The sequence below is a fragment of the Salmo trutta genome, chromosome 3, assembly GCF_901001165.1.
Source record: "Salmo trutta chromosome 3, fSalTru1.1, whole genome shotgun sequence".
Lineage (NCBI taxonomy): Eukaryota > Metazoa > Chordata > Actinopteri > Salmoniformes > Salmonidae > Salmo > Salmo trutta.
In genome coordinates, this window is record NC_042959.1 from 21,944,275 (window position 1) to 21,965,366 (window position 21,092).

General features: G+C 43.3%; 1 protein-coding gene across 8 annotated transcripts in view; it reads left to right on the plus strand.

Annotated features, from left to right (window-relative positions):
- limch1b (LIM and calponin homology domains 1b) overlaps nucleotides 1-21,092 on the plus strand; it is a 152,899-nt gene that overhangs the window by 61,171 nt on the left and 70,636 nt on the right. For all 8 annotated transcript variants that reach the window (XM_029726610.1, XM_029726623.1, XM_029726627.1 and 5 more), the window contains exons 2-3: nucleotides 1,325-1,395; nucleotides 5,919-5,988. In XM_029726610.1, the coding sequence (XP_029582470.1) occupies nucleotides 1,325-1,395; nucleotides 5,919-5,988 (141 nt within the window). The remainder of the gene's footprint in view (nucleotides 1-1,324; nucleotides 1,396-5,918; nucleotides 5,989-21,092) is intronic.

Genomic DNA, 21,092 nt, shown 5'->3' on the forward strand with positions numbered 1-21,092 from the left:
GTCGCTAAGTGCGTTGTTGGAGAATGTTTTGATACTGATAGGATCGAAAGAATGCAGTCATCTCGGGTTTTCATTTGAAGCATATTGTTTATACGTCGGTTGTTTGTATCAATTGCTAAGACATTGGAAACGTATTTGTAGTCAACTTTGTTCTGAAGTTATTGGCAGTCACAGAGAGACGGATAAACCGTGTGATTCTATGTTTAGCGGAGATCTTCTGTGTATAAAGTGGGAGGGCAAAAAAGCATCTAACGACGCACTTAGCTGTTCTACGAGTGGTCTGAGGCAGGCGTTAGATTACCAGCATTTTCAAGTGCAACTTTAGTAACTATGGTTTTGGAAAACAGCTCTGAGATTTAACGATGCTCCTACGAATGTACTTACGATGAACTTAGCCTTCAGATGCTTTTGGGAAACCGGGGCCGGGTCAACAGGTCAAGGTACTCTAACTTGCCTAGGTTTCGATTGTGAGTTGTGTGCTGACATCGGTCCATGCATTCGCCAAGTGTTACTCAGCTTGAAATTGAGAGGAGCTTTTTAGATGCTCTTCTATGATTTTCGACCTGCAACTAGTCTGAAGTATAGAAGCATTGTCATCTTTGGATGTACAAATGTACATTTGAACAAAACAGTCTAGCATATGCATCCACATGTCCTATTTCGAGCCTTAGACCACAGTGACACATTTAGACTTAGCCCAGTCATGCAAGCGCTACTGGAGTACTACGAGAGATAAATCCCCTGTGTCACATCCAATTACAGGCCTGGAACAGCCCCAGAGAGCCATTTGGTGGGGATGATGGCAGCTTACGTCAAGCTTGTTAACGTACAGCTTGTTAGTTAGCCCTGTCAATGAGCGAGGGTGACTGGATAACCTTTCTAGTTTCTTGTTCTTTCCTCTTTGCTCTGGAGTTTTTCTCTGGAGATTTGCGGAGGAAAAGTTTTGAAGCACCAGGTACAAAGGCTATTGTGTTTGAAGCCTGTTTCCCACAGAGGGGTTTTTGGTTTATGGACGTTGTCTACTGTGCTACTTACTGTACATCGTGTGAGTGTCAGTTCACTGTACCTTCTCTTTAATCCTCTTCGGCCAGCCGTGCTTTTTCATATTGCTATTGAAGTAGCTAAATGTTAAATAATGTAGCATTTTATAGTTATATCTTCAACTGAGGAATAACTCATGTCTTTGAATTTAGAAAATACTGTTGTACACTGAGAAGGAGGACAAGGCATAGCTACTGCAGGACTACTGAATGACTAAAGTGCCTGAGAGGTTGAATAGGAACAAGGGAACTGACACCTTTTTGTTTTCCTTTTTGATCGACAGGCGGTCACAGGCAGATGCTTCAATGACAAGGACTTCAGGGGAGGCCTGGAGAATGGGATCCTGCTGTGCGAGTAAGTGTTTTACCATTTTTTTAAACCACCTTCAAGTTACGATCATGACATAAGCTGTACCCCCAACTGTCTTCCTTTGCTGCTCGGCACAATAAGAGTTGCATTTATATGGCTGTTCTGAAACACGACGCAACGCGGCGTGCCTGGATACAGCCCTCAGCCGCGGTATATTGGCCATATACTAAAAACCTCGGAGGTGCCTTATTGCTGTTATAAACTGGTTACCAACGTAATTAGGGCAGTAAAAATAAATGTTTTGTCATACCCGTGGTCTACGGTCTGATATACCACGGCTGCCAGCCAATCAGCATTCAGGGCTCGAACCACCCAGTTTATAATGTACAGTAAGTAGCCTGGCATGCCAGACCATGTGGTACAGTAGTGAGTTAAGTACACTACAGGCTTACTGGCTATATGTGACCGACCGACTTGATTCGGTCTTATGTAGCAACATTTGAAATTGTGTTTTTTACAATGGATAAAAGCACAGACACAGAGCTACAAAATGGTATATCATATACTGCATTTGAGGAACAATGGGAAAGTAATTCTGCTTTGAAAGTTGAACCTCACTTTTGAGAAAATGGCCTTTGAATGCTTTGGTACCTACTGGAGAGCTCTTCCTTGTCTACACCCATTCAGCATCGTTCACACCCTCTTAAGCTTTAGCCCCACCCAAACTCTGACCATTTTGCTCGCCCTAGCAGAGCTGGTTAGGCTGTTTTCATGTTGTCCAGAGTATTGGTAACTGTGCTGCTGGCAACAATTTTTAATTAAATTTTTTCGCCAACTTTTACTGACACCAGCCATATTCAACAGGTGTTGAGCGTTCCTAAATTCATCAGTTATTCTGAACCCTGGCACACTCAGACGAGAGTGCTCTGAAATCGGAGTAGATGGCCAGGCTGAATTTACGAACGCATCCGAAATGGTTACTTGCATAGTGGATTCTTTTGTTAAGACATCTAGCTAGCTAGCTAAACAATGAACCGTAATCCCAACTCATGACGTTACTACCCTGCATGAGTCTGCAGGTAGCTAACCAATCAGGTTCAATGGTAGCTAGCTGACATTAACTAGCCAAGCAAATGACTCAGAGATACGAATAATAAGATCATACATGTAACGTTAGCTAGTGAGTTAGCAAGCTAATGTTAGCTAGCTAACGGTACACTTTAACTTGAAATGAACTACTTTCTGTCAAAATTACAAACGTGTAATATCTGAAAATGTGGCTTGCGAGAATATTTTACCCGTATACATCATAGATGGACGCGTCTCCTGTCACGGATGCCATGGTTGCCCTTAGTTTGAAGATGTAATCTGGAAACAAGTGTTTTCTCCATCTCCTTAGCTATCATACTTGAATATCATACTGATTTATGTAGTTTTACTACAGTTCCAAAAAAGCCGCATTAGACAGGATTACCTACACATACTGACCAGCTCAAATAGACAGAATGCGTGCTATATGGCAAACCAATCCAAACTCATCTCTCGGCATGTCGAGCCCACTCATTATCTCAGCCAATCATGGCTAGCGGGAATGTTGCTGTTTTTTTTCTGTGGCTAAACCTACTGGGCTCGTTTACGGATGGCATACAAGTTTGTTATTAAGGCACATGAAAGTTCACATGTTCGAGAAGTTATTTCTGCCCCCAAAAAATGCATTTTGATTAAAAAAAAAAAGTTGACGTTCAAACGGCTCTCCTGTGAAGTAGTGACCCGCAACATACGCCTAGTGTCCTAAAATGGGTCACTATGGCTATAGGGTTTGGCTTTGTTAGTCAGGCTAACTGTACATTACATACACATTTTATAATATTGACTAGATATGTTTTCCATTTGATATATTCTGAGGGGCTTAACCAATCATTTATTCTCTATTTAAAAAGACTGTGGTCCAGAGTTCAAGAATCCCCATTAGATCTACTCTGATAAATTATTTAACATAGATAAAGTAAATTGACAATTCAATAACTACAGTAAACTACTCATTGAGTCTTCAACCCTTTTCCTGTAGTGTGTAAATTGCATGCATCCTCCCACCCAGCCCGCGATAAATGTCTCAACTCAATTCTTCACATTGTGGGAACACCTGTGTTATGGCTAGTCTCCCTCCTTCCCTTCAGACATGTTCCTCGTCCTGTGTTATGGCTATAGTCTCCCTCCTTCCCTTCAGACATGCTCCTCGTCCTGTGCATAGAACATACTTTACTTTACGGTATGACCCTGTCCTTTTCAGCAGTGGAGTCAATCTAGGAGATTTAATGGTTTTGGTCATCCCACTAAATTCCAGTGTGTGGATTCTGTTAGTGTAGTAACGTGCACAGACACCCTAGGGGTCCAGTACAGCCCCCTGGAGACCATGAAGGGACTTGAGGGGTTTGAAGGACTTCAGTGGGGTCAACTCAAACAGATGGGTAATCCTACTGTGGGTTGTTGACAGTCTTCACAGTGAATTGTGGGTCTCTACTGTATGTACTCTGTCTACACTGTCTATGTGCAATTTGTGTGTGTGCATGAGTGATAACAGTAATTTTTTAATCGCTCGCAATAAAATCATTGCATGCATATCAGGCCGCACGTTTCTGTCATGGAGATCCACGCAGAGTCGGGACAGTAGTATGAATAACACCGCCATTGAAAGACCAGCATTATCTTACCATATTATCAATATCACATATCACCATCTCCACTTACTCTTTACTACCACAGTCATGTGTGAAACACCTTTGTCAACAACCAGCGTCTCCCTTACACCTAACCCTTCCCCTTCCCCTATCACACCATCCGCAGCCATCCATCTCAATCCAACTCAACCTCTCCACTCTCTTCCACTCAGCGTTTCAGATAGAATCACATTGCCTTCCAGGCATGTCGTAACCACAGCGATTGAAATCACAAGATGGTTATGTCACGTTGGCTCTGGCTTTGATGAGGAACAAAGGGGGAACTATTGTAGTGCATTCCTCAACAACAGGACATAGTAACAGGTCTGGAATCAGATAGGAGGAACTCTTGTTGAACATTCCTCAGGTGAAACAGCAATAACAGGTCTAGGATTAGATAAGATCCCCTCAGGCTCTTTCTAAAAACATTGCACCTTGGGAGGAAGTGGAGGAAGTTGGAGAATGTCCCCTGTGGACCATGTGTGCTTTCAAAACAAGGGAAGGGCTGGACCACGAGGAAGTTATCTGTTTTGTCTTTGACACCCTTACCCGCTTTTTTTCTCAATGTTAGTTTTTGAGGAGGCTACCTTGAGTGGGGAGGGGGGTGTACTTTACTTAAGTGTTTAGTTTCAGAACATCAAAGGGGGGGTCTTGTCTCGTGACTTCCCATGACAGATTTAGTTTTTGACAGAAGTGCTTGTGTACAATAACGTATTATAGCTACAGTTATCTGTGTGTTAGTAATGTGTTGTGAATCATGACCTGACAACATTATCCCAACCACTCATGCCCACTGGATACACTAAAGCCAGATACATCCTAACACACTGAGATAGTGTATGATTGTGCGTCACGTGTTTGTGTGACTGGGTGTGTATTTAAGTCTCTTAAGACCTGCCTGCCACTCTGACAGCAGTCCAAGGCCTGTCTGCGAGTCTGACAGCAGTCCAAGGCCTGTCTGCGAGTCTGACAGCAGTCCAAGGCCTGTCTGCGAGTCTGACAGCAGTCCAAGGCCTGTCTGCGAGTCTGACAGCAGTCCAAGGCCTGTCTGCGAGTCTGACAGCAGTCCAAGGCCTGTCTACGAGTCTGACAGCAGTCCAAGGCCTGTCTGCGAGTCTGACAGCAGTCCAAGGCTGTGGCTGTGTCCACCGTGCTCCAACTTACCACAGCCCCCTTGAGGGCCGTGAGGACAGAGGTTTTTCCTCTTCATCTGGTTCTGCCATGTCATTATCACTATCCACTCCAACTGCTCTGAGACCTGTTCTAATATACAGAGGAGTGGGAAGCAGCATGTGTCCTTAAGTCCTTCCATCTGATTTAGAGCCAGTGTCAACGCTAACCTCCCAAGATGGCCACATAGGACACACTCAGGGGGAGGGTCCGTTTTCTGATTCATTCGTTCTTTCTTTCTGTCGTCGTAGTCTGTTTGTTTGTTTGTTTGTTCTCTGTCTCTCTCTATATATCTCTCAATCTATCCCACTCTCCATCTCTATCTACTTCCTACATGAAATGCATAAGATTCCTAGCTCTTCAGAGCAACAAGAGACATTGAAGTTCACCAGCTGTGGACTTTCTGATCACCCACATTCACATAGTTATCTAAGGAAGTTTAGGTCTATAGCCCTCCCTCTATCCATAAAACAAAATACTAAACTGCTTTCTGTCTAAATGACACTGTAAGTGTCAGATGGTATCTGCTGGGACTGTTTCCAACAATACCCTTACAGATGTTATCCATTCATAGCTGCTGATATTGATGTTTTGTAGAGGTATCTGATTGGATTTGAATCAGATGTTTGTGGTTTCATGTTATTTTACATTCTCTCTTTCATCGCTCTCTTTCTCTCTCAGGTTGCTGAGCTCCATCAAACCTGGCTTGGTGAAGAAGATCAACAGGTTACCCACTCCCATCGCTGGCCTGGTAAGTTCTCTCCTTCTCCTATCACTCCATTCCTCTCCCCTCTCTATCTTCCTCTCCTTCCATTCTTCTCCTCCCTCTGATTCCCCTCTCCTCCCATTCCTCCATCCCTTCCCTGCCTCCATCTCCCCCTTCCTCTCACTCTACCTCTATTCCTTTCTGATTAATGTACAGTCTGTTCTGCACTTTAAATTATTCACAGATAGACAGTACAGAGTCACTCCATCAACTCCCAAGCTAAAAGAAGGCTCAACCTCTGTCAAACAGCTGTGAACAATAGAAGGATGTAAACTTCACAGCAGTATTCCATTGTGTGTGTTTGTGGGAACGTGTGTGTTGCAGCATGTCCGCTCCTCATTACACTGTCTCGCTCTCTCGCGCTCGCGCTCTCTCGCGCTCGCTCTCTCGCGCTCGCTCTCTCGCGCTCGCTCTCTCGCGCTCGCTCTCTCGCGCTCGCTCTCTCGCTGCTTTATTGGCATGAAAAACATTTTCAATTGCCAACGCAACAATGTATACGTTGTAATAAAATGGCAGTAAATAATAATACAAAATTAAATACAAAAATGGTAACAGTCAATAGTAGAATGTAATAAATATGGAAAATGAAACTATAACTAAAAATGGTCATCTTCACCATTACTTCAGTACTACAACTACTATCATCATTACCACTACTGCTATCATTACCATTACCAACCATACCACTACTACCACCATCACTAAACTGCTATCATTACCATTACCACCCATACCACTACTACCACCATCACTAAACTGCTACCATTACCACCCATACCACTACTATTTGGAATGATAAACAACAATAATAATAGTAATAAAAAGTAAGTTACTGCTTACTATGCAGATGTTATTATCCAGTGTCCCTCAGGCTATGGCAGGCAAATACATATTTGGCTGCAAGAGCAGCTATTGCTCCTTCGCCCATGAGTATTTTTACTTTTTCCTCTGGGTTTAATAATTTCAAATTTGGAATAAATGTAGTCATTTCTGTGAATTAGGAATCTCTTTGTGAGGAATATTTATCACAGTAAAGGAGAAAGTGCATCTCTGTCTCTACCTCCCCTGTCGTGCAGTGACCACATACACGCTCCTCTTTGGGTCGCCATGTCTTTTTATGTCTGCCGGTTTCTATTGCCAATCGGTGGTCACTCAGCCTGTACTTGGTAAGGATCTGTCTCTGCCAGGTGGTCACTCAGCCTGTACTTGGTAAGGATCTGTCTCTGCTTCGTGTCTCTGACAGAGTAGAGATAATCAGCCAATTCATATTCTCTGTTTAGGGTCAGATAGCAATTTAGTCGGCTTTGGGATTTTGTTTCGTTTTTCCAATATTCTAAATATGAGTCCTTTGATTGGTTCATGATTTTGTTTATTTGAATTCTTTCTTTTGAAGCAGTGCTGGTGTCAGCTTGGTTGGTGAGGGCCAACACCAGCTGACTGAGAGGGCTCGTTTCTGGGCTCAGCTCTTGGGTTTGAAGTGCTTTAAATTGCAGACTTGAATTTGGATTTGAATTTAAATTTGGACTTGAAGAAAGGTTTGAATTCTTGAATTCAAAATGCTACAGAAAACCTTTCCCAAGTTACTGTTTATGCAAATTCCCCTGTAATTATTGGGGTCTGATTTGTCTCCAATTTTGTGAATAGGGGAGATGAGCCCCTGGTTCCAGACATCAGGGAAGCAGCCAGAAGTTAAAACCATGTTGAACAATTTAAGCACAGCATTTTGCAACTCAGGTGTGCTGTTTTTCAGCATTTCATTTCTGGTGTTGTCTAGACCACAAGCCTTCTTTGATTGAATAGATTTGAGCTTTTCATTTAGTTCTTGTTGGGTTATTGGGTAATCTAATGGATTTTGGTTGTTTTTAATGACTGATTTAGGGATGTTCAATTTTTCTTTCATTTCTAATTGGTTCTGTTGTAAGTCTTTTTGTGGGATGTTTTTGTATAGATAATCCAAATAAGTTTCCCAAATTCCTACATCTTGTATGGCTAATTCTTGTGGCTTTGTTGTGCTTAAATTGTTCCATATGTCCCAGAACTGATTTTGGTCAATTGCGTTTTCAATTTCATCTAGTGTCTTGTTGGTATAATTCAATTTCTTGCTTTTCAGTGTTTGAAACAGTATAAACAAAGTATTCATATCATAGCTCTGGGTTGTTTTGCTGCTTATGTTTTTTGTTTGACATTTGTCTTAGGTGTTTTCTAATTGTTATACATTCATTATCAAACCATTTGTCAGAAGAATTTTGTTTTTTGTTTCTGTTGCATTTCTTTGGTTTTCTCAAATTTGCTTTCGATGCTGCTTTTTGAAATATGCAGTTGATGTTTTGAGTAGCCGAATTGACACCTTTATTGTTTTGGTATTGTGAGTTATTGAAAAACTGTATAGAGTTCGTCATTTCATTTGAGTTCAATGTTTCAATGAATCTCTCTGCACTGTTTGGAGCCCATCTGTACGATGGGTTTATGCTGTAGAGTTTATTGGCCTGTTTTTTTGAATGAGTATTGCCGGTTAATTTCTTCAGAAACACGTTGATCTGACTGTGATCTGACAATGGTGTCTGTGGTCTGACAGTGAATGCACTAATGGAGGAGGGGTCAATGTCAGTGATGGCATAATCGACTACACTTGTCCCAAGAGCTGAGCAGTAAGTAAACCGACCTAAAGAGTCCCTCTGATTCTACCATTAAGCATGTACAGGCCTAAGGCTCGACAGAGATGCATTAACTCCTTCCCGTTTTTGTTCAGTATTTGGACAGGACTGTTTCTATTATTTATAATAGGGCTACTGTACAAGGAGGGGTGTCCAAATATGTGGTGGTTACCTCCCACATCAGTGTAGTCAGGCTCAGAACCTGTTCTTGCATTGAAATCTCCACAAAGAAGCACTTTACCCTCTGCCTGAAATGTAATGATTTATGTGTGGAGATTGTCGAAAAACTGATGAATCTGAAGGAGGAGCATAAGCTGCACATATGTATACATCACTGTCACAATAGATTGTACCTTTGTTAAGTTTTAGCCAAATGTGACTGGTACCTTTTTTCATTTCATTCAGTACTAAGTCCTGCTTATGCCAAATGATGATTCCACCTGAGTCTCGGCCCCGTTTAACATTTTTATGTTTGATTGATGGTAGTAAACTTTCTCTATAGCCTGAGGGACACTGAGTATCTATGTCTCCACGACACCATGTTTCCAGTAGGATTATGATGTCCTGTCCCTTGATGTTTTTAATCAGTTCTGGATTTGTTGTTTTATAACCAAAATGTGAAGAGTTTAGGCCCTGGAAATTCCAAGAGCTGATAGTTAATGATTTCATTTATAATAAGTGATATTCACTGGTTTGAGTAAAGTACATGAAAAAATAAATATTCATTCATTCATTCATTCATTCATTCATTCATTCATTCATTCATTCATTCATACATACATACATACATACATACATACATACATACATACATACATACATACATACAATTATTATAATACCGGTGCCAATAAAATTAAGAATAGTTGTAAACAAATGAATAAGATTGCACAAAAAATAAGTACAATGCAATCTGCAACCGTGTGTGTGTGAATTAAAGGGTCTGTCTAGCTCAGTAGTCTGCATATTAGTTGCAGTAGTTGGCGCACCTCTCCTATCTCTGATTGGTCTCGGTGTCTTTTGCCAGAGGTTACCTCAGCATATGTAGTCTGATGATCTGAATGATACATGGTGTGGACTGCATCATGTGGTGTACTTCTCTGAAGGACAGTGTTATGTCCGACCCTGGAGTAGTGGTCAGAGCTGTGTTGTGATGGGCCGGGTGAAGTAGAGCTGTGTTGTGACGGGCCGGGTGAAGTAGAGCTGTGTTGTGATGGGCCTGGTCTAGTAGAGCTGTGTTGTGATGGGCCGGGTGAAGTAGAGCTGTGTTGTGATGGGCCGGGTGAAGTAGAGCTGTGTTGTGATGGGCCTGGTCTAGTAGAGCTGTGTTGTGATGGGCCAGGTCCAGTAGAGCTGTGTTGTGATGGGCCAGGTCCAGTAGAGCTGTGTTGTGATGGGCCAGGTCCAGTAGAGCTGTGTTGTGATGGGCCAGGTCTAGTAGAGCTGTGTTGTGATGGGCCAGGTCTAGTAGAGCTGTGTTGTGATGGGCCAGGTCTAGTAGAGCTGTGTTGTGATGGGCCTGGTCTACTAGAGCTGTGTTGTGATGGGTCAGGTCTAGTAGAGCTGTGTTGTGATGGGTCAGGTCTAGTAGAGCTGTGTTGTGATGGGTCAGGTCTAGTAGAGCTGTGTTGTGATGGGTCAGGTCTAGTAGAGCTGTATTGTGATGGGCCTGGTCTAGTAGAGCTGTATTGTGATGGGCCTGGTCTAGTAGAGCTGTGTTGTGATGGGTCAGGTCTAGTAGAGCTGTGTTGTGATGGGTCAGGTCTAGTAGAGCTGTGTTGTGATGGGTCAGGTCTAGTAGAGCTGTGTTGTGATGGGTCAGGTCTATTAGAGCTGTGTTGTGATGGGTCAGGTCTATTAGAGCTGTGTTGTGATGGGCCTGGTCCAGTAGAGCTGTGATGGGCTTGGTCCAGTAGAGCTGTGTTGTGATGGGCCTGGTCTAGTAGAGCTGTGTTGTGATGGGACGGGTCTAGTCGTGCTGTCCTGAGGCGGGTCTGGTCTGGTAAATCAGTGCTGTGTTGTGATGGGCCTGGTCTAGTAGAGCTGTGTTGTGATGGGACGGGTCTAGTCGTGCTGTCCTGAGGCGGTTCTGGTAAATCTGTGTTGTGTTGGGCCTGGTCTAGTAGAGCTGTGCTGTAATAAGCCGTGTCTGACTCTTTTCTCCTGGGGATGGTGGAGGTACTGTTGTTTCAGAATGTGGGGCGGGGGACCTCTGTTGCTGGGGTGATGGGTGTGTGGGTCTCTGCCAAGTGTTGCATCTTTTAGGTCCTTGGCAAAGGTTCTGATACTGTCCTGATCAAGACGTACATTATCTTATAAGTGTTGACATGTCAGAGTGGGGTGGTGAACCGTTCTGACGTTGAGCAGTGAGGCACAGTCCACAGTGATCTGTTGATTTTATTTTGTTGATCAACTGTCCTGGGAAGTTTTTTCTTGGTAGGAGGGTGGACACAACTATATTGGTTGTTGGCAACATAGCCTGTGCCCGTTCTGCCACTCTTCTCACTGCCCCAGATACATTTTTACCTTTGGCATGAGGTGGTTTGTGCCAGTGTGGATGATGATGTTGTCGGGGGTGTCAATCCTGGTCTGACTGAGTAGCTGCATTGCGCTGTCAGTTGTAGGACACCAGAACTTATACACCTGGTGTCTAGGGAATCATCTTTCCTGGACTAAGAACTTCCCATTTGAATCAATAAGGATTGCAGTTGTGGGTGATGGTCTGGGTGGAGCAGACTGGGAGACTGGTATTCTGACCTGGGCTGGAGCAGACTGGGAGGCTGGTATTCTGACCTGGGCTGGAGCAGACTGGGAGGCTGGTATTCTGACCTGGGCTGGAGCAGACTGGGAGGCTGGTATTCTGACCTGGGCTGGAGCAGACTGGGAGGCTGGTATTCTGACCTGGGCTGGAGCAGACTGGGAGACTGGTATTCTGACCTGGGCTGGAGCAGACTGGGAGACTGGTATTCTGACCTGGGCTGGAGCAGACTGGGAGACTGGTATTCTGACCTGGGCTGGAGCAGACTGGGAGGCTGGTATTCTGACCTGGGCTGGAGCAGACTGGGAGGCTGGTATTCTGACCTGGGCTGGAGCAGACTGGGAGACTGGTATTCTGACCTGGGCTGGAGCAGACTGGGAGGCTGGTATTCTGACCTGGGCTGGAGCAGACTGGGAGGCTGGTATTCTGACCTGGGCTGGAGCAGACTGGGAGGCTGGTATTCTGACCTGGGCTGGAGCAGACTGGGAGGCTGGTATTCTGACCTGGGCTGGAGCAGACTGGGAGGCTGGTATTCTGACCTGGGCTGGAGCAGACTGGGAGACTGGTATTCTGACCTGGGCTGGAGCAGACTGGGAGGCTGGTATTCTGACCTGGGCTGGAGCACACTGTGCTGGAGCAGACTGAGAGCCTGGTATTCTGACCTGGGCTGGAGCACACTGTGCTGGAGCAGACTGAGAGCCTGGTATTCTGACCTGGGCTGGAGCAGACTGGGACGCTGGTTGGCTGATCTGGGCTGGAGCAGACTGGTAGGCTGGTGCAGTGTCATCAGGCTGTGTGGTGGAGGCCAAGCTGGTCGACATGTTCTCTAGATGCAGAGGACATAATGACTCGCTGCTGGTTGAGGGTGTCAATATACCTCTTTGTTCTAACTCCTTTCTTGTTGTGCTCAGATGGTCTCTGAGGTCGTCATTTGTCTGACTCAGTTTGTCCATTCTGCTTTCTAATTTAGCAATAGATGCTCTGCTCTCCTCCCTGAACTGTTTCATCTCTTCTTTTAGTTTTTGGACAGTGTCCTCCTCTTGAAGCTTGTTCTCTCTGAGTTCTATGACCTCTGCTTCGACTAGAGAGAGGGTGTTGTGGAAACGTTGCATAGCAGGTGTTCTTGGTGTTGTAGGCATGTCCTTGGCTCTGTCTGCTGCAGGTGAGGTAGGTAGAGGGACACTGAGGGCTTCTTGCTGGGTCACAGAGACCGTTGGGGCCTGCTTTTCTACATCTCCCTCCTTGACTTTTTCCTCAGTTTCTGAGATGATTTCAGCTTCTGCTTTTAGGGTAGCGAACCTATTCTCAAAAGCCTGGAGGCTTGAATCATTGCCTTGTATCAATACAGTTCCATTATTATATAAGTTTACTGTTTGATACGTGTTGCTCTGGTCAGCTTCTTCAAAAATGCTGATCTGACAACCTTGGCTGATGCCTCTCTTTTTTGAGAAAGGGAAATGGTTGCAAATAACCCTTTTCCATATGTGCCCTCGTTTGGTATTCAAAATTAAATTTGCTCTTCTTTTGTAACTGGTAAGATCTGCAAATAGGCATTCATGGTTGTGTCCCATCAACAAACCTTTGAAACTTTTCTTAGCTTTCTCTGTTTGGATGTCTGGTGGGTAAACAATTTCCATAGCAACGCTGGTGATGTTGGCTACAATGTTGCAATAGAAGGGTTGTTTCTTGTATTATTGTCTCTTGGGTCTTTAGAGGACTGTTTCACTTTGATGTCCTTTTTCTTCTGTCCTTATTTTGTCTTTTTTTCTGTTAACTAGATATTCTTTGTTATTCTTTGTTAGCTAGCTAGCTTCTTCCAGGAGAGTCCCTATCAACTGCTTAGCAAGTGGTAAACAATTCAGCTACCTAAGATAACTGTACAATTTATGAAAAATAGTTACTTTTTCAAAAGCCTATCTTTGTTTGTTTGTTGCTTGTTTTGTCTCCTATTCAGTCTTGAAGTTTTCTTTTGCTTTTTTCTGATGTACTTCACTCTAAAAACCATGTAAATTTCAATATTTGTAGGAGCTAATTTTTTCAGCAGCTGCTGCTCAATTTGGAACTCCGGAACTCACTCATTCTCTCTCTTTCTCTCATTCTCTCTCTTTCTCTCATTCTCTCTCTTTCTCTCATTCTCTCTCTTTCTCTCTCTTTCTCTCATTCTCTCTCTTTCTCTCATTCTCTCTCTTTCTCTCTCTTTCTCTCATTCTCTCTCTTTCTCTCATTCTCTCTCATTCTCTCTCTTTCTCTCACTTTCTCTCATTCTCTCTTTCTCTCATTCTCTCTCTTTTCTCTCATTCTCTCCTTCTATCATTCTCTTCTCTCTCTTTCTCTCATTCTCTCTTCTTTTCTCTCTCTTCTCATTCTCTCTCTTTCTCTATCTTTCTCTCTTTGTTTCTTCCATTCTCTCTCTCTTTCTCTCATTCTCTCTCTTCTCTAATTCTCTCTCTTCTCTCATTCTCTCTCTTCTCTCATTCTCTTTTCTCGCATTCTCTTCTTTCTCTCATTCTCTCTCTTTCTCTCATTCTCTCTCTTTCTCTCATTCTCTCTCTTTCTCTCTCTTTCTCTCTTTCTCTCTCTTTCTCTCTTTCTCTCTCTTTCTCTCTTTCTCTCATTCTCTCTTTCTCTCATTCTCTCTCTTTCTCTCATTCTCTCTCTTTCTCTCATTCTCTCTCTTTCTCTCATTCTCTCTCTTTCTCTCATTCTCTCTTTCTCTCATTCTCCCTCTCTTTCTCTCATTCTCTCTCTTTCTCTCATTCTCTCTCTTTCTCTCATTCTCTCTCTTTCTCTCTCTTTCTCTCATTCTCTCTCTTTCTCTCATTCTCTCTCTTTCTCTCATTCTCTCTCTTTCTCTCATTCTCTCTCTTTCTCTCATTCTCTCTCTTTCTCTCATTCTCTCTCTTTCTCTCATTCTCTCTCTTTCTCTCATTCTCTCTTTCTCTCATTCTCTCTCTTCTCTCATTCTCTCTCTTTCTCTCATCTCTCTTCTCTCTCATTCTCTCTCTTCTCTCTTCTTCTCTCTCTCCTTCTCTCTTCTTCTCTCTCTCCTTTCTCTCATTCTCTCTCTTTCTCTCATTCTATCTCTTTCTCTAATTCTCTATCTTTCTCTCTCTTTTCTCATTCTCTCATTCTCTCATCTCTCTCTTTCTATCATTCTCTCTCTTTCTCATTCATCTCTCTTTTCTCTCTCTTCTTCATTCTCTCTCTTTCTCTCATTCTCTCTCTCTCTATTCTCTCTCATTTCCTCTCTTTCTCTCATTCTCTCTCTCTCTCATTCTCTCTCATTCTCTCTCTTTCTCTCATTCTCTCTTCTCTCCTCTTTCTCTCATTCTCCTCTCTATTTCTTCTCTGCTCTCCTCTTTCTCTCTCATTCTCTCCCTGTCTTCTCTCATTCTCTCTTCTTTCTCTCATTCTCTCTTCTTTCTCTCTCATTCCTCTCTTCTTTCTCTCATTCTCTCTTCCTTCTCTCTCATATCTCTTCTCTTTCTCTCTATCCTCTCTTTCTCTCATATTCTCTCTCATTTCTCTCTCTTCTCTCCATTTCTCCTTCTCTTTTCTTCATATTCTCTCTTCTATTTCTCTCATTTCTTCTCTTTCTCTCCTTTTTTCTTTTCTCATTCTCTTCTCTTTCTCTTCATTCTCTCTCTTTTCTCATCTCTTTCTCCCATTTTCTCTCTCTTTCTCTCATTTTCTCTCTTCTCTCTCATTTCTCTTTCTCTTTTTCTCTCATCTCCTCTCATTCTCTCTCATTTCTCTCTCATTCTCTCTCTTTCTCTCATTCTCCCTCTCTTTCTATCATTCTCTCTCATTCTCTCTCTTTCTCTCATTCTCTCTCTCTTTCTCTCATTCTCTCTCTCTTTCTCTCATTCTCTCTCTTTCTCTCATTCTCTCTCTCTTTCTCTCATTCTCTCTCTTTCTCTCTCATTCTCTCTCTTTCTCTCATTCTCTCTCTTTCTCTCATTCTCTCTCTTTCTCTCATTCTCTCTTTCTCTCATTCTCTCTCTTTCTCTCTCATTCTCTCTCTTTCTCTCTCATTCTCTCTCTTTCTCTCTCATTCTCTCTCTTTCTCTCATTCTCTCTCTTTCTCTCTTTCTCTCTTTCTCTTTTTCTCTTTCTGTCTTTCTCTTTTTCTCTTTCTGTCTTTCTCTCTCTTTCTCTCTCTTTCTCTCTCTCTCTCTCTCTCTCTTTCTCTCTCTCTCTTTCTCTCTCTCTCTCTCTCATTCTCTTTCTTTCTCTTTCTCTCTCTCTCTCTTTCTCTCTCTCTCTCTCATTCTCTTTCTTTCTCTTTCTTTCTCTTTCTCTCTCTCTCTCTCTCTTTCTCTTTCTCTCTCTCTTTCTCTCTCTCTCATTCTTTCTCATTATCTCTTTCTCTCTCTTTCTCTCGTTCTCTTTTTTCGCAAACATCCTTTCTGAATTTAAAAGTAATCCTTGAAGTAATCATCTAGTTTTTCAAAAGTATCTGTAATCTGATTACAATGTTTTTGCTGGTAACTTAACGGATTACAGTTAACGTTTTTTGTAATCACTTACATGTAATCCATTTCTCTCCAACCCTAGATAGGAATAATGAGCAGCATTCAATGGCTAACTTGCCTTCAGTGTGAAGTTGCCCCAAGTACAGATCTAGGATAAATTTGTCCTTAACAAGTCCTTTACTGTTAAATGCAAAACTGACCTAAGACCAGCGTCTGGGCGCCACTTCAACCTCAAAAAAATAAAGGGAAAACTTAAACAACACAATGTAACTCCAAGTCAATCACACTTCTGTGAAATCAAACTGTCCACTTAGGAAGCAACACTGATTGACAATAAATTTCACATGCTGTTGTGCAAATGGAATAGACAACAGAATACCAGCCTCCCAGTCTGCAGGTGGTAACCACAGACCACTTCTCAGTTCCTATGCTTCCTGTCTGATGTTTTGTAATGGAAAGAGTACAGAGGGGATGAAGAACGGAGGAGATGAACAATGGCTGGATAAGAAAGCGAGAGACAAACATATGCAGAAAAGAAAGGATGAAAGAGAGGAGAGCTCAACAGCTGGATGAGGGAGGGAGGGAGGGAGATGGAGAGCTAGAACCCAAAATGCAGAAGTGTTAAGCTTCAGTTCAACTGTTTTGAAGGAAGTTTGGTTTGGCCCGGCTTCTCTCTCCCTACTCTCTTATCTAACAGCGTCTCTAATCGCCGCCAACGAGCCTCCTCTGGCTGTTAAGGAACACCAGCACTTTGTCAAGATGTTTTTGCTCCACTGTAACACCAGTTAAGTCTTTCAATCTTTTTGGTCTTTCTCTCTCTCGAAGTCTCATTTTCTGAAGATATCTAAGTTAAGAGCATCAAAAGTCTCTGTCTTCCTCCGTTTCTGTTCTGGACCTACTTTCTGTTTACATGGCTACTGTTTCTCTCCATTACACATCTAATGATTTCTGTCTATAAGACCTGAGAGAACACTTAATCTGGTGTCGGGTCAGTCTTTCTGCATAGAATTAGAGGGGTTATCAATTATCCATCTACACAAACTGGCCCTCCATCTGCTGGGGACATGAACAAGAAGCTAGTGAGTGGGAGGAGAAAAGAGACATAAGTACGTCTTTGATATGTGCTGTATCTGAGTGGTCACAAGCAATTCACGGCATAATGCTTTTGCATTTTGTCATTGAACAAAGCCAAGCAAATACAGGGTTACCAGGGACATGTTGAGTAGGGAAGCATTGACTAGGGAAGCATTGACTAGGGAAGCATTGACTAGGGAAGCATTGACTAGGGAAGCATTGACTAGGGAAGCATTGACTAGGGAAGCATTGTGGAACGTTGCAGATAGAAATTTCAAGAGTAGCGCTGTTCACGTTGCTGTTCACGTCGGTAGACATGAGGTGCTTTGAAAGGGTGGTCATGGCTCACATCAAATCGAAATGTATTTGTCACATGCGCCGAATACAACGGGTAAAATGCGTACTTTCAAGCCCTTAACCAACAATGCAGTTCAAGAAATCGACACCATCATCACGGAAACCCTAGACCCACTCCAATTAGACTGCTGAACAATTCATCTAATGGCCACCCAGACTATTTGTATTGACATCCCTTCCCCCCGTTTGTTTTTACACTACTGCTACTCACTGTTGATTATCCATGCATGGTCACTTTACCCCTACCTACAGTACATGTACCAATGACCTCGACTAACCTGTACCGCCGCACATTGACTCAGTACCGGTACCCCCTGTATATGGCCTCGTTATTGTTATTTTATTGTTACTTTTTTATTTTTTACTTTATTTAGTAAATATTTTCTTAACCAACAATGCAGTTTTAAGAAAATAGAGTTAAGGGCTTGTAAGTAAGCATTTCACGGTAAGGTCACCACTTGTTGTATTCGGCGCATGTGACAAATCAAATTTGATTTTAATTGATTTGATTTGTTCTTCATAATATATTTCTATCTGAACATTGTGGCCTACTGAACTAGACCGGGCTTGTAAACTAGGCTTGTAAAATAGGCCTGTAAACAATGCCAGTAAACTAGATTTGTAAACTAGGTTTGTAAACCACAAGGTTGTCTCACACATGTAGGGTAGGCCTGTACCTGTTATGGTGAATCCTTATGGTTCAACTCAAGGTGCAGGCTTGTGTATCCACACCTTGCTTTGTGAAAATCATATGGTTGTGCTCACACGCACGCTTGTGCACTGCAGTAACACCTTACATCTGCATATCCAAAGAAAAATTCCAGACGAGGCTCTCCCTCTTCCTTCCTGTTACAGCCTAATGGGAAAATGTCTCTCTGTGGAATTCCTTGTTGTGTAATCAGGGTGGATGGGGAGCAGAGCAGAGTGTGGAATGTTTTACAGGTTGATTGGTAGCTCTGGTCCAGGGCATTAGGAATGCTCAGTGATAGCAAGCCATACTAAGGCACAGTATTAGCAAGCTGTACTGATACTCAGTGTTAGCAAGCCACACTCCCTGGACTACGGTTGGTTGGTTCTTTGGTTTGTTGGTTGGTGTACTGCTGAAGAGGGCTAGTAGGTTGGTGGGCTGGTTGGTTGGTTGGTGTACTGCTGAAGAGGGCTAGTAGGTTGGTGGGTTGGTTGGTTGGCTGGTTGGTGTACTGCTGAAGGTTGTAGGTTGGTGGGTTGGTAGTGGGTTGGTTGGTTGGTTTGTTGGTTGGTGTTCTGCTGAAGAGGGCTAGTAGGTTGGTTGGCTGGTTGGTTGGTTGGCTGGTTGGTTGGTTTGTTGGTTGGTGTACTGCTGAAGAGGGCTAGTAGGTTGGTTGGTTTGTTGGTTGGTGTACTGCTGAAGAGGGCTGGTGGGTTGGTAGCAGACCTGGGTTAAATTTCATAGGTCAAATCTTTTAAAGTACCTCAGTGTTTGAGGTGCACTACATTTAGCTTAAAATGTGCACTTTTGGGAATATTCTGTATTAGTTCCAGTGTACCATTACACAGAACCTGATGACCATAGATGTGTGTATGACACTGTATAATTGTGAAACCCCAGTCATGGCACTGCCTAGTCAGTTAGAATCTTGATTTGTGATAAGGAAGAAATCCCTTGTCTGTGAGTTTTAAACTCTCCCCTGCTTATTTGAGTGTTGTCCTTGGCCTTGACTCTGTGAGGTTGGAATCTGAAACAGATCTGTGAGACACCCGTCTCCCTCAGCGTAATCTGTGAACCCTGTTCCCCTGGATACTCTGTAGGTGTTGTTTCTGTGTGTGAATACTGGTTCCCTTCCCCCTACATCTGTCGTCAGTTCGCGTCAGAAAGGTATTGAGTCCGTCCAGATCCTGCACCGTAATGTAAAATGATCTAAGGTTGGAACATGTTTAATGTCTCTGTACTTTATGCTTCATATCAATTTGTTCCTAATAGTTTTTTTACTGTTTTAGTTCTATCGGGGAAATATTGTCTCAAGACCACAGGAATGGAGTTCTCTGCAGATGTCTCTTTAAGTCTACATGTGCTATCGTGCTTGGTTTTCTCTGACCGTTGTCCATAGTTTTGGTGTCTGGTGGGTGGGGGGGTGGGGGGGTGGGGCAGTGGCTGGAACACTGTGTGTGTTGATGTAGACATCAGTGTCTGCCATCAAGAGCCTTCCATTACAAGAGGTCGCTGTCGATGTTCTCAGCTGTGGCCTCCACCCAGATTCCTCTACCAGTGACCCCCCCCACCCACACACACACACGGTTAAAACACACATACATGTAGTATGTTATTGTACAAGACGCTTGCTGGACATGGGTTTGTTAAGTGGTTTCCTCTACACATACATGCACATACACAGACCCTTGTCACTAATATTTCCTCTGTCCGCATGTTCTTTGTTTACGTTTCTGTTATTCTTGGCATCGGGCGACTTGTTGTCGGAAGAGAGCACAGAAGGAGGAATTTAGTTTTTTGGCGGGAGATGGTTTGAGAGCAGCGGCAGCGTGGAGGAAGATGGTTTGGGAGCAGCGGCAGCGTGGAGGGAGATGTTTGAGAGCAGCTGGCAAGCGTGGAGGGAGATGGTTTGAGCAGCAGGAAACGGCAGCGTGGAGGGAGATGGTTGGGACCAGCGGCAGCGTGGAGGGAGATGGCTTGGGGGCCGCGTGGAGGGAGATGGTTTGGAGAGCAGCGGGCAGCGCGGAGGGAGATGGTTTGGGAGCAGCGGCCAGCGCGGAGGGAGATGGTTCGCTTCACGCCTGCTACAACATGGTAGCTACGGGACCAAAACATTGGAGAAGTTAGCAATGCAGGCATTGTTAGCGTAACCAATCCGTTACTCACAATAGGACATTGAAAACATGCATGTCTCCACCCAGCCTCCACTTTTTATTAAAATCTTCATTTTTAAACACATCATGTTGTGCCAGGACCTCTGTGGGCCTAACTGGGTTTTCACTGATTTCTACTGGACTCTAACTAGTTTACTTTGTCTGTATTTAACTGGTCTTGATTGCCCTCCTAAACCTCTTTCCAAATTCCTTTCCATCCTCCTCCTTTCTTTCTTCTTCCTCCCGCCAACAATACATTAATCTATCCCTACTACAGGCTTTTAAGATGGAATCCCTCCAATGTAATTCAGCTATGCTAAATGGGAACTGGGAAGTCTTTGGCCAATGGAAGGCCTACTGTATTTACTTTATTACCGTCAGTGATTGGTGAGCCATTTGAAAACTCAAAGTACATTCTTACTGGGTGCTGCATAGCCAATCAGGCTCCCCCAAGTTGTAAGCGAATAGTTTGGAATTTTCAAGGTTTTGTTTGTAGTGTGCTTGGTGAAGTATTTTTGGAGATTTCAGTACATGTATTTCTCTAAGTGGAAACAACCTTATTTAAATCATTAATTTTTCCATACCCCTTTAACCCTATTCTCAATCATCTGGTAGAGCATGTTTTGACATTTGATTTAGAAGTGCATATGAAAGAAATCTTCACTTGAACTTGATTGGTTAACTCCCCAGCCCTCCTGGATGAATTGACATAAATGGTATCTTTTTGGGTTGCTGCAGTTCAGCGTTGTGCCTCTCTACTTTGCCCACTTCGAGGGCTGTAAGAATACTCAGTCAGTCACCAGAGATAAGGGATAAAAGGCAGGAGGAATTCAGTTGTTGAGGGATTCATATTGCACCCATTCCTGTTAGTAGAGACCTTAAAGAGTAGGAATATGAAAATAAATGTTTAAAATGTAAAAAGGCTAAAAA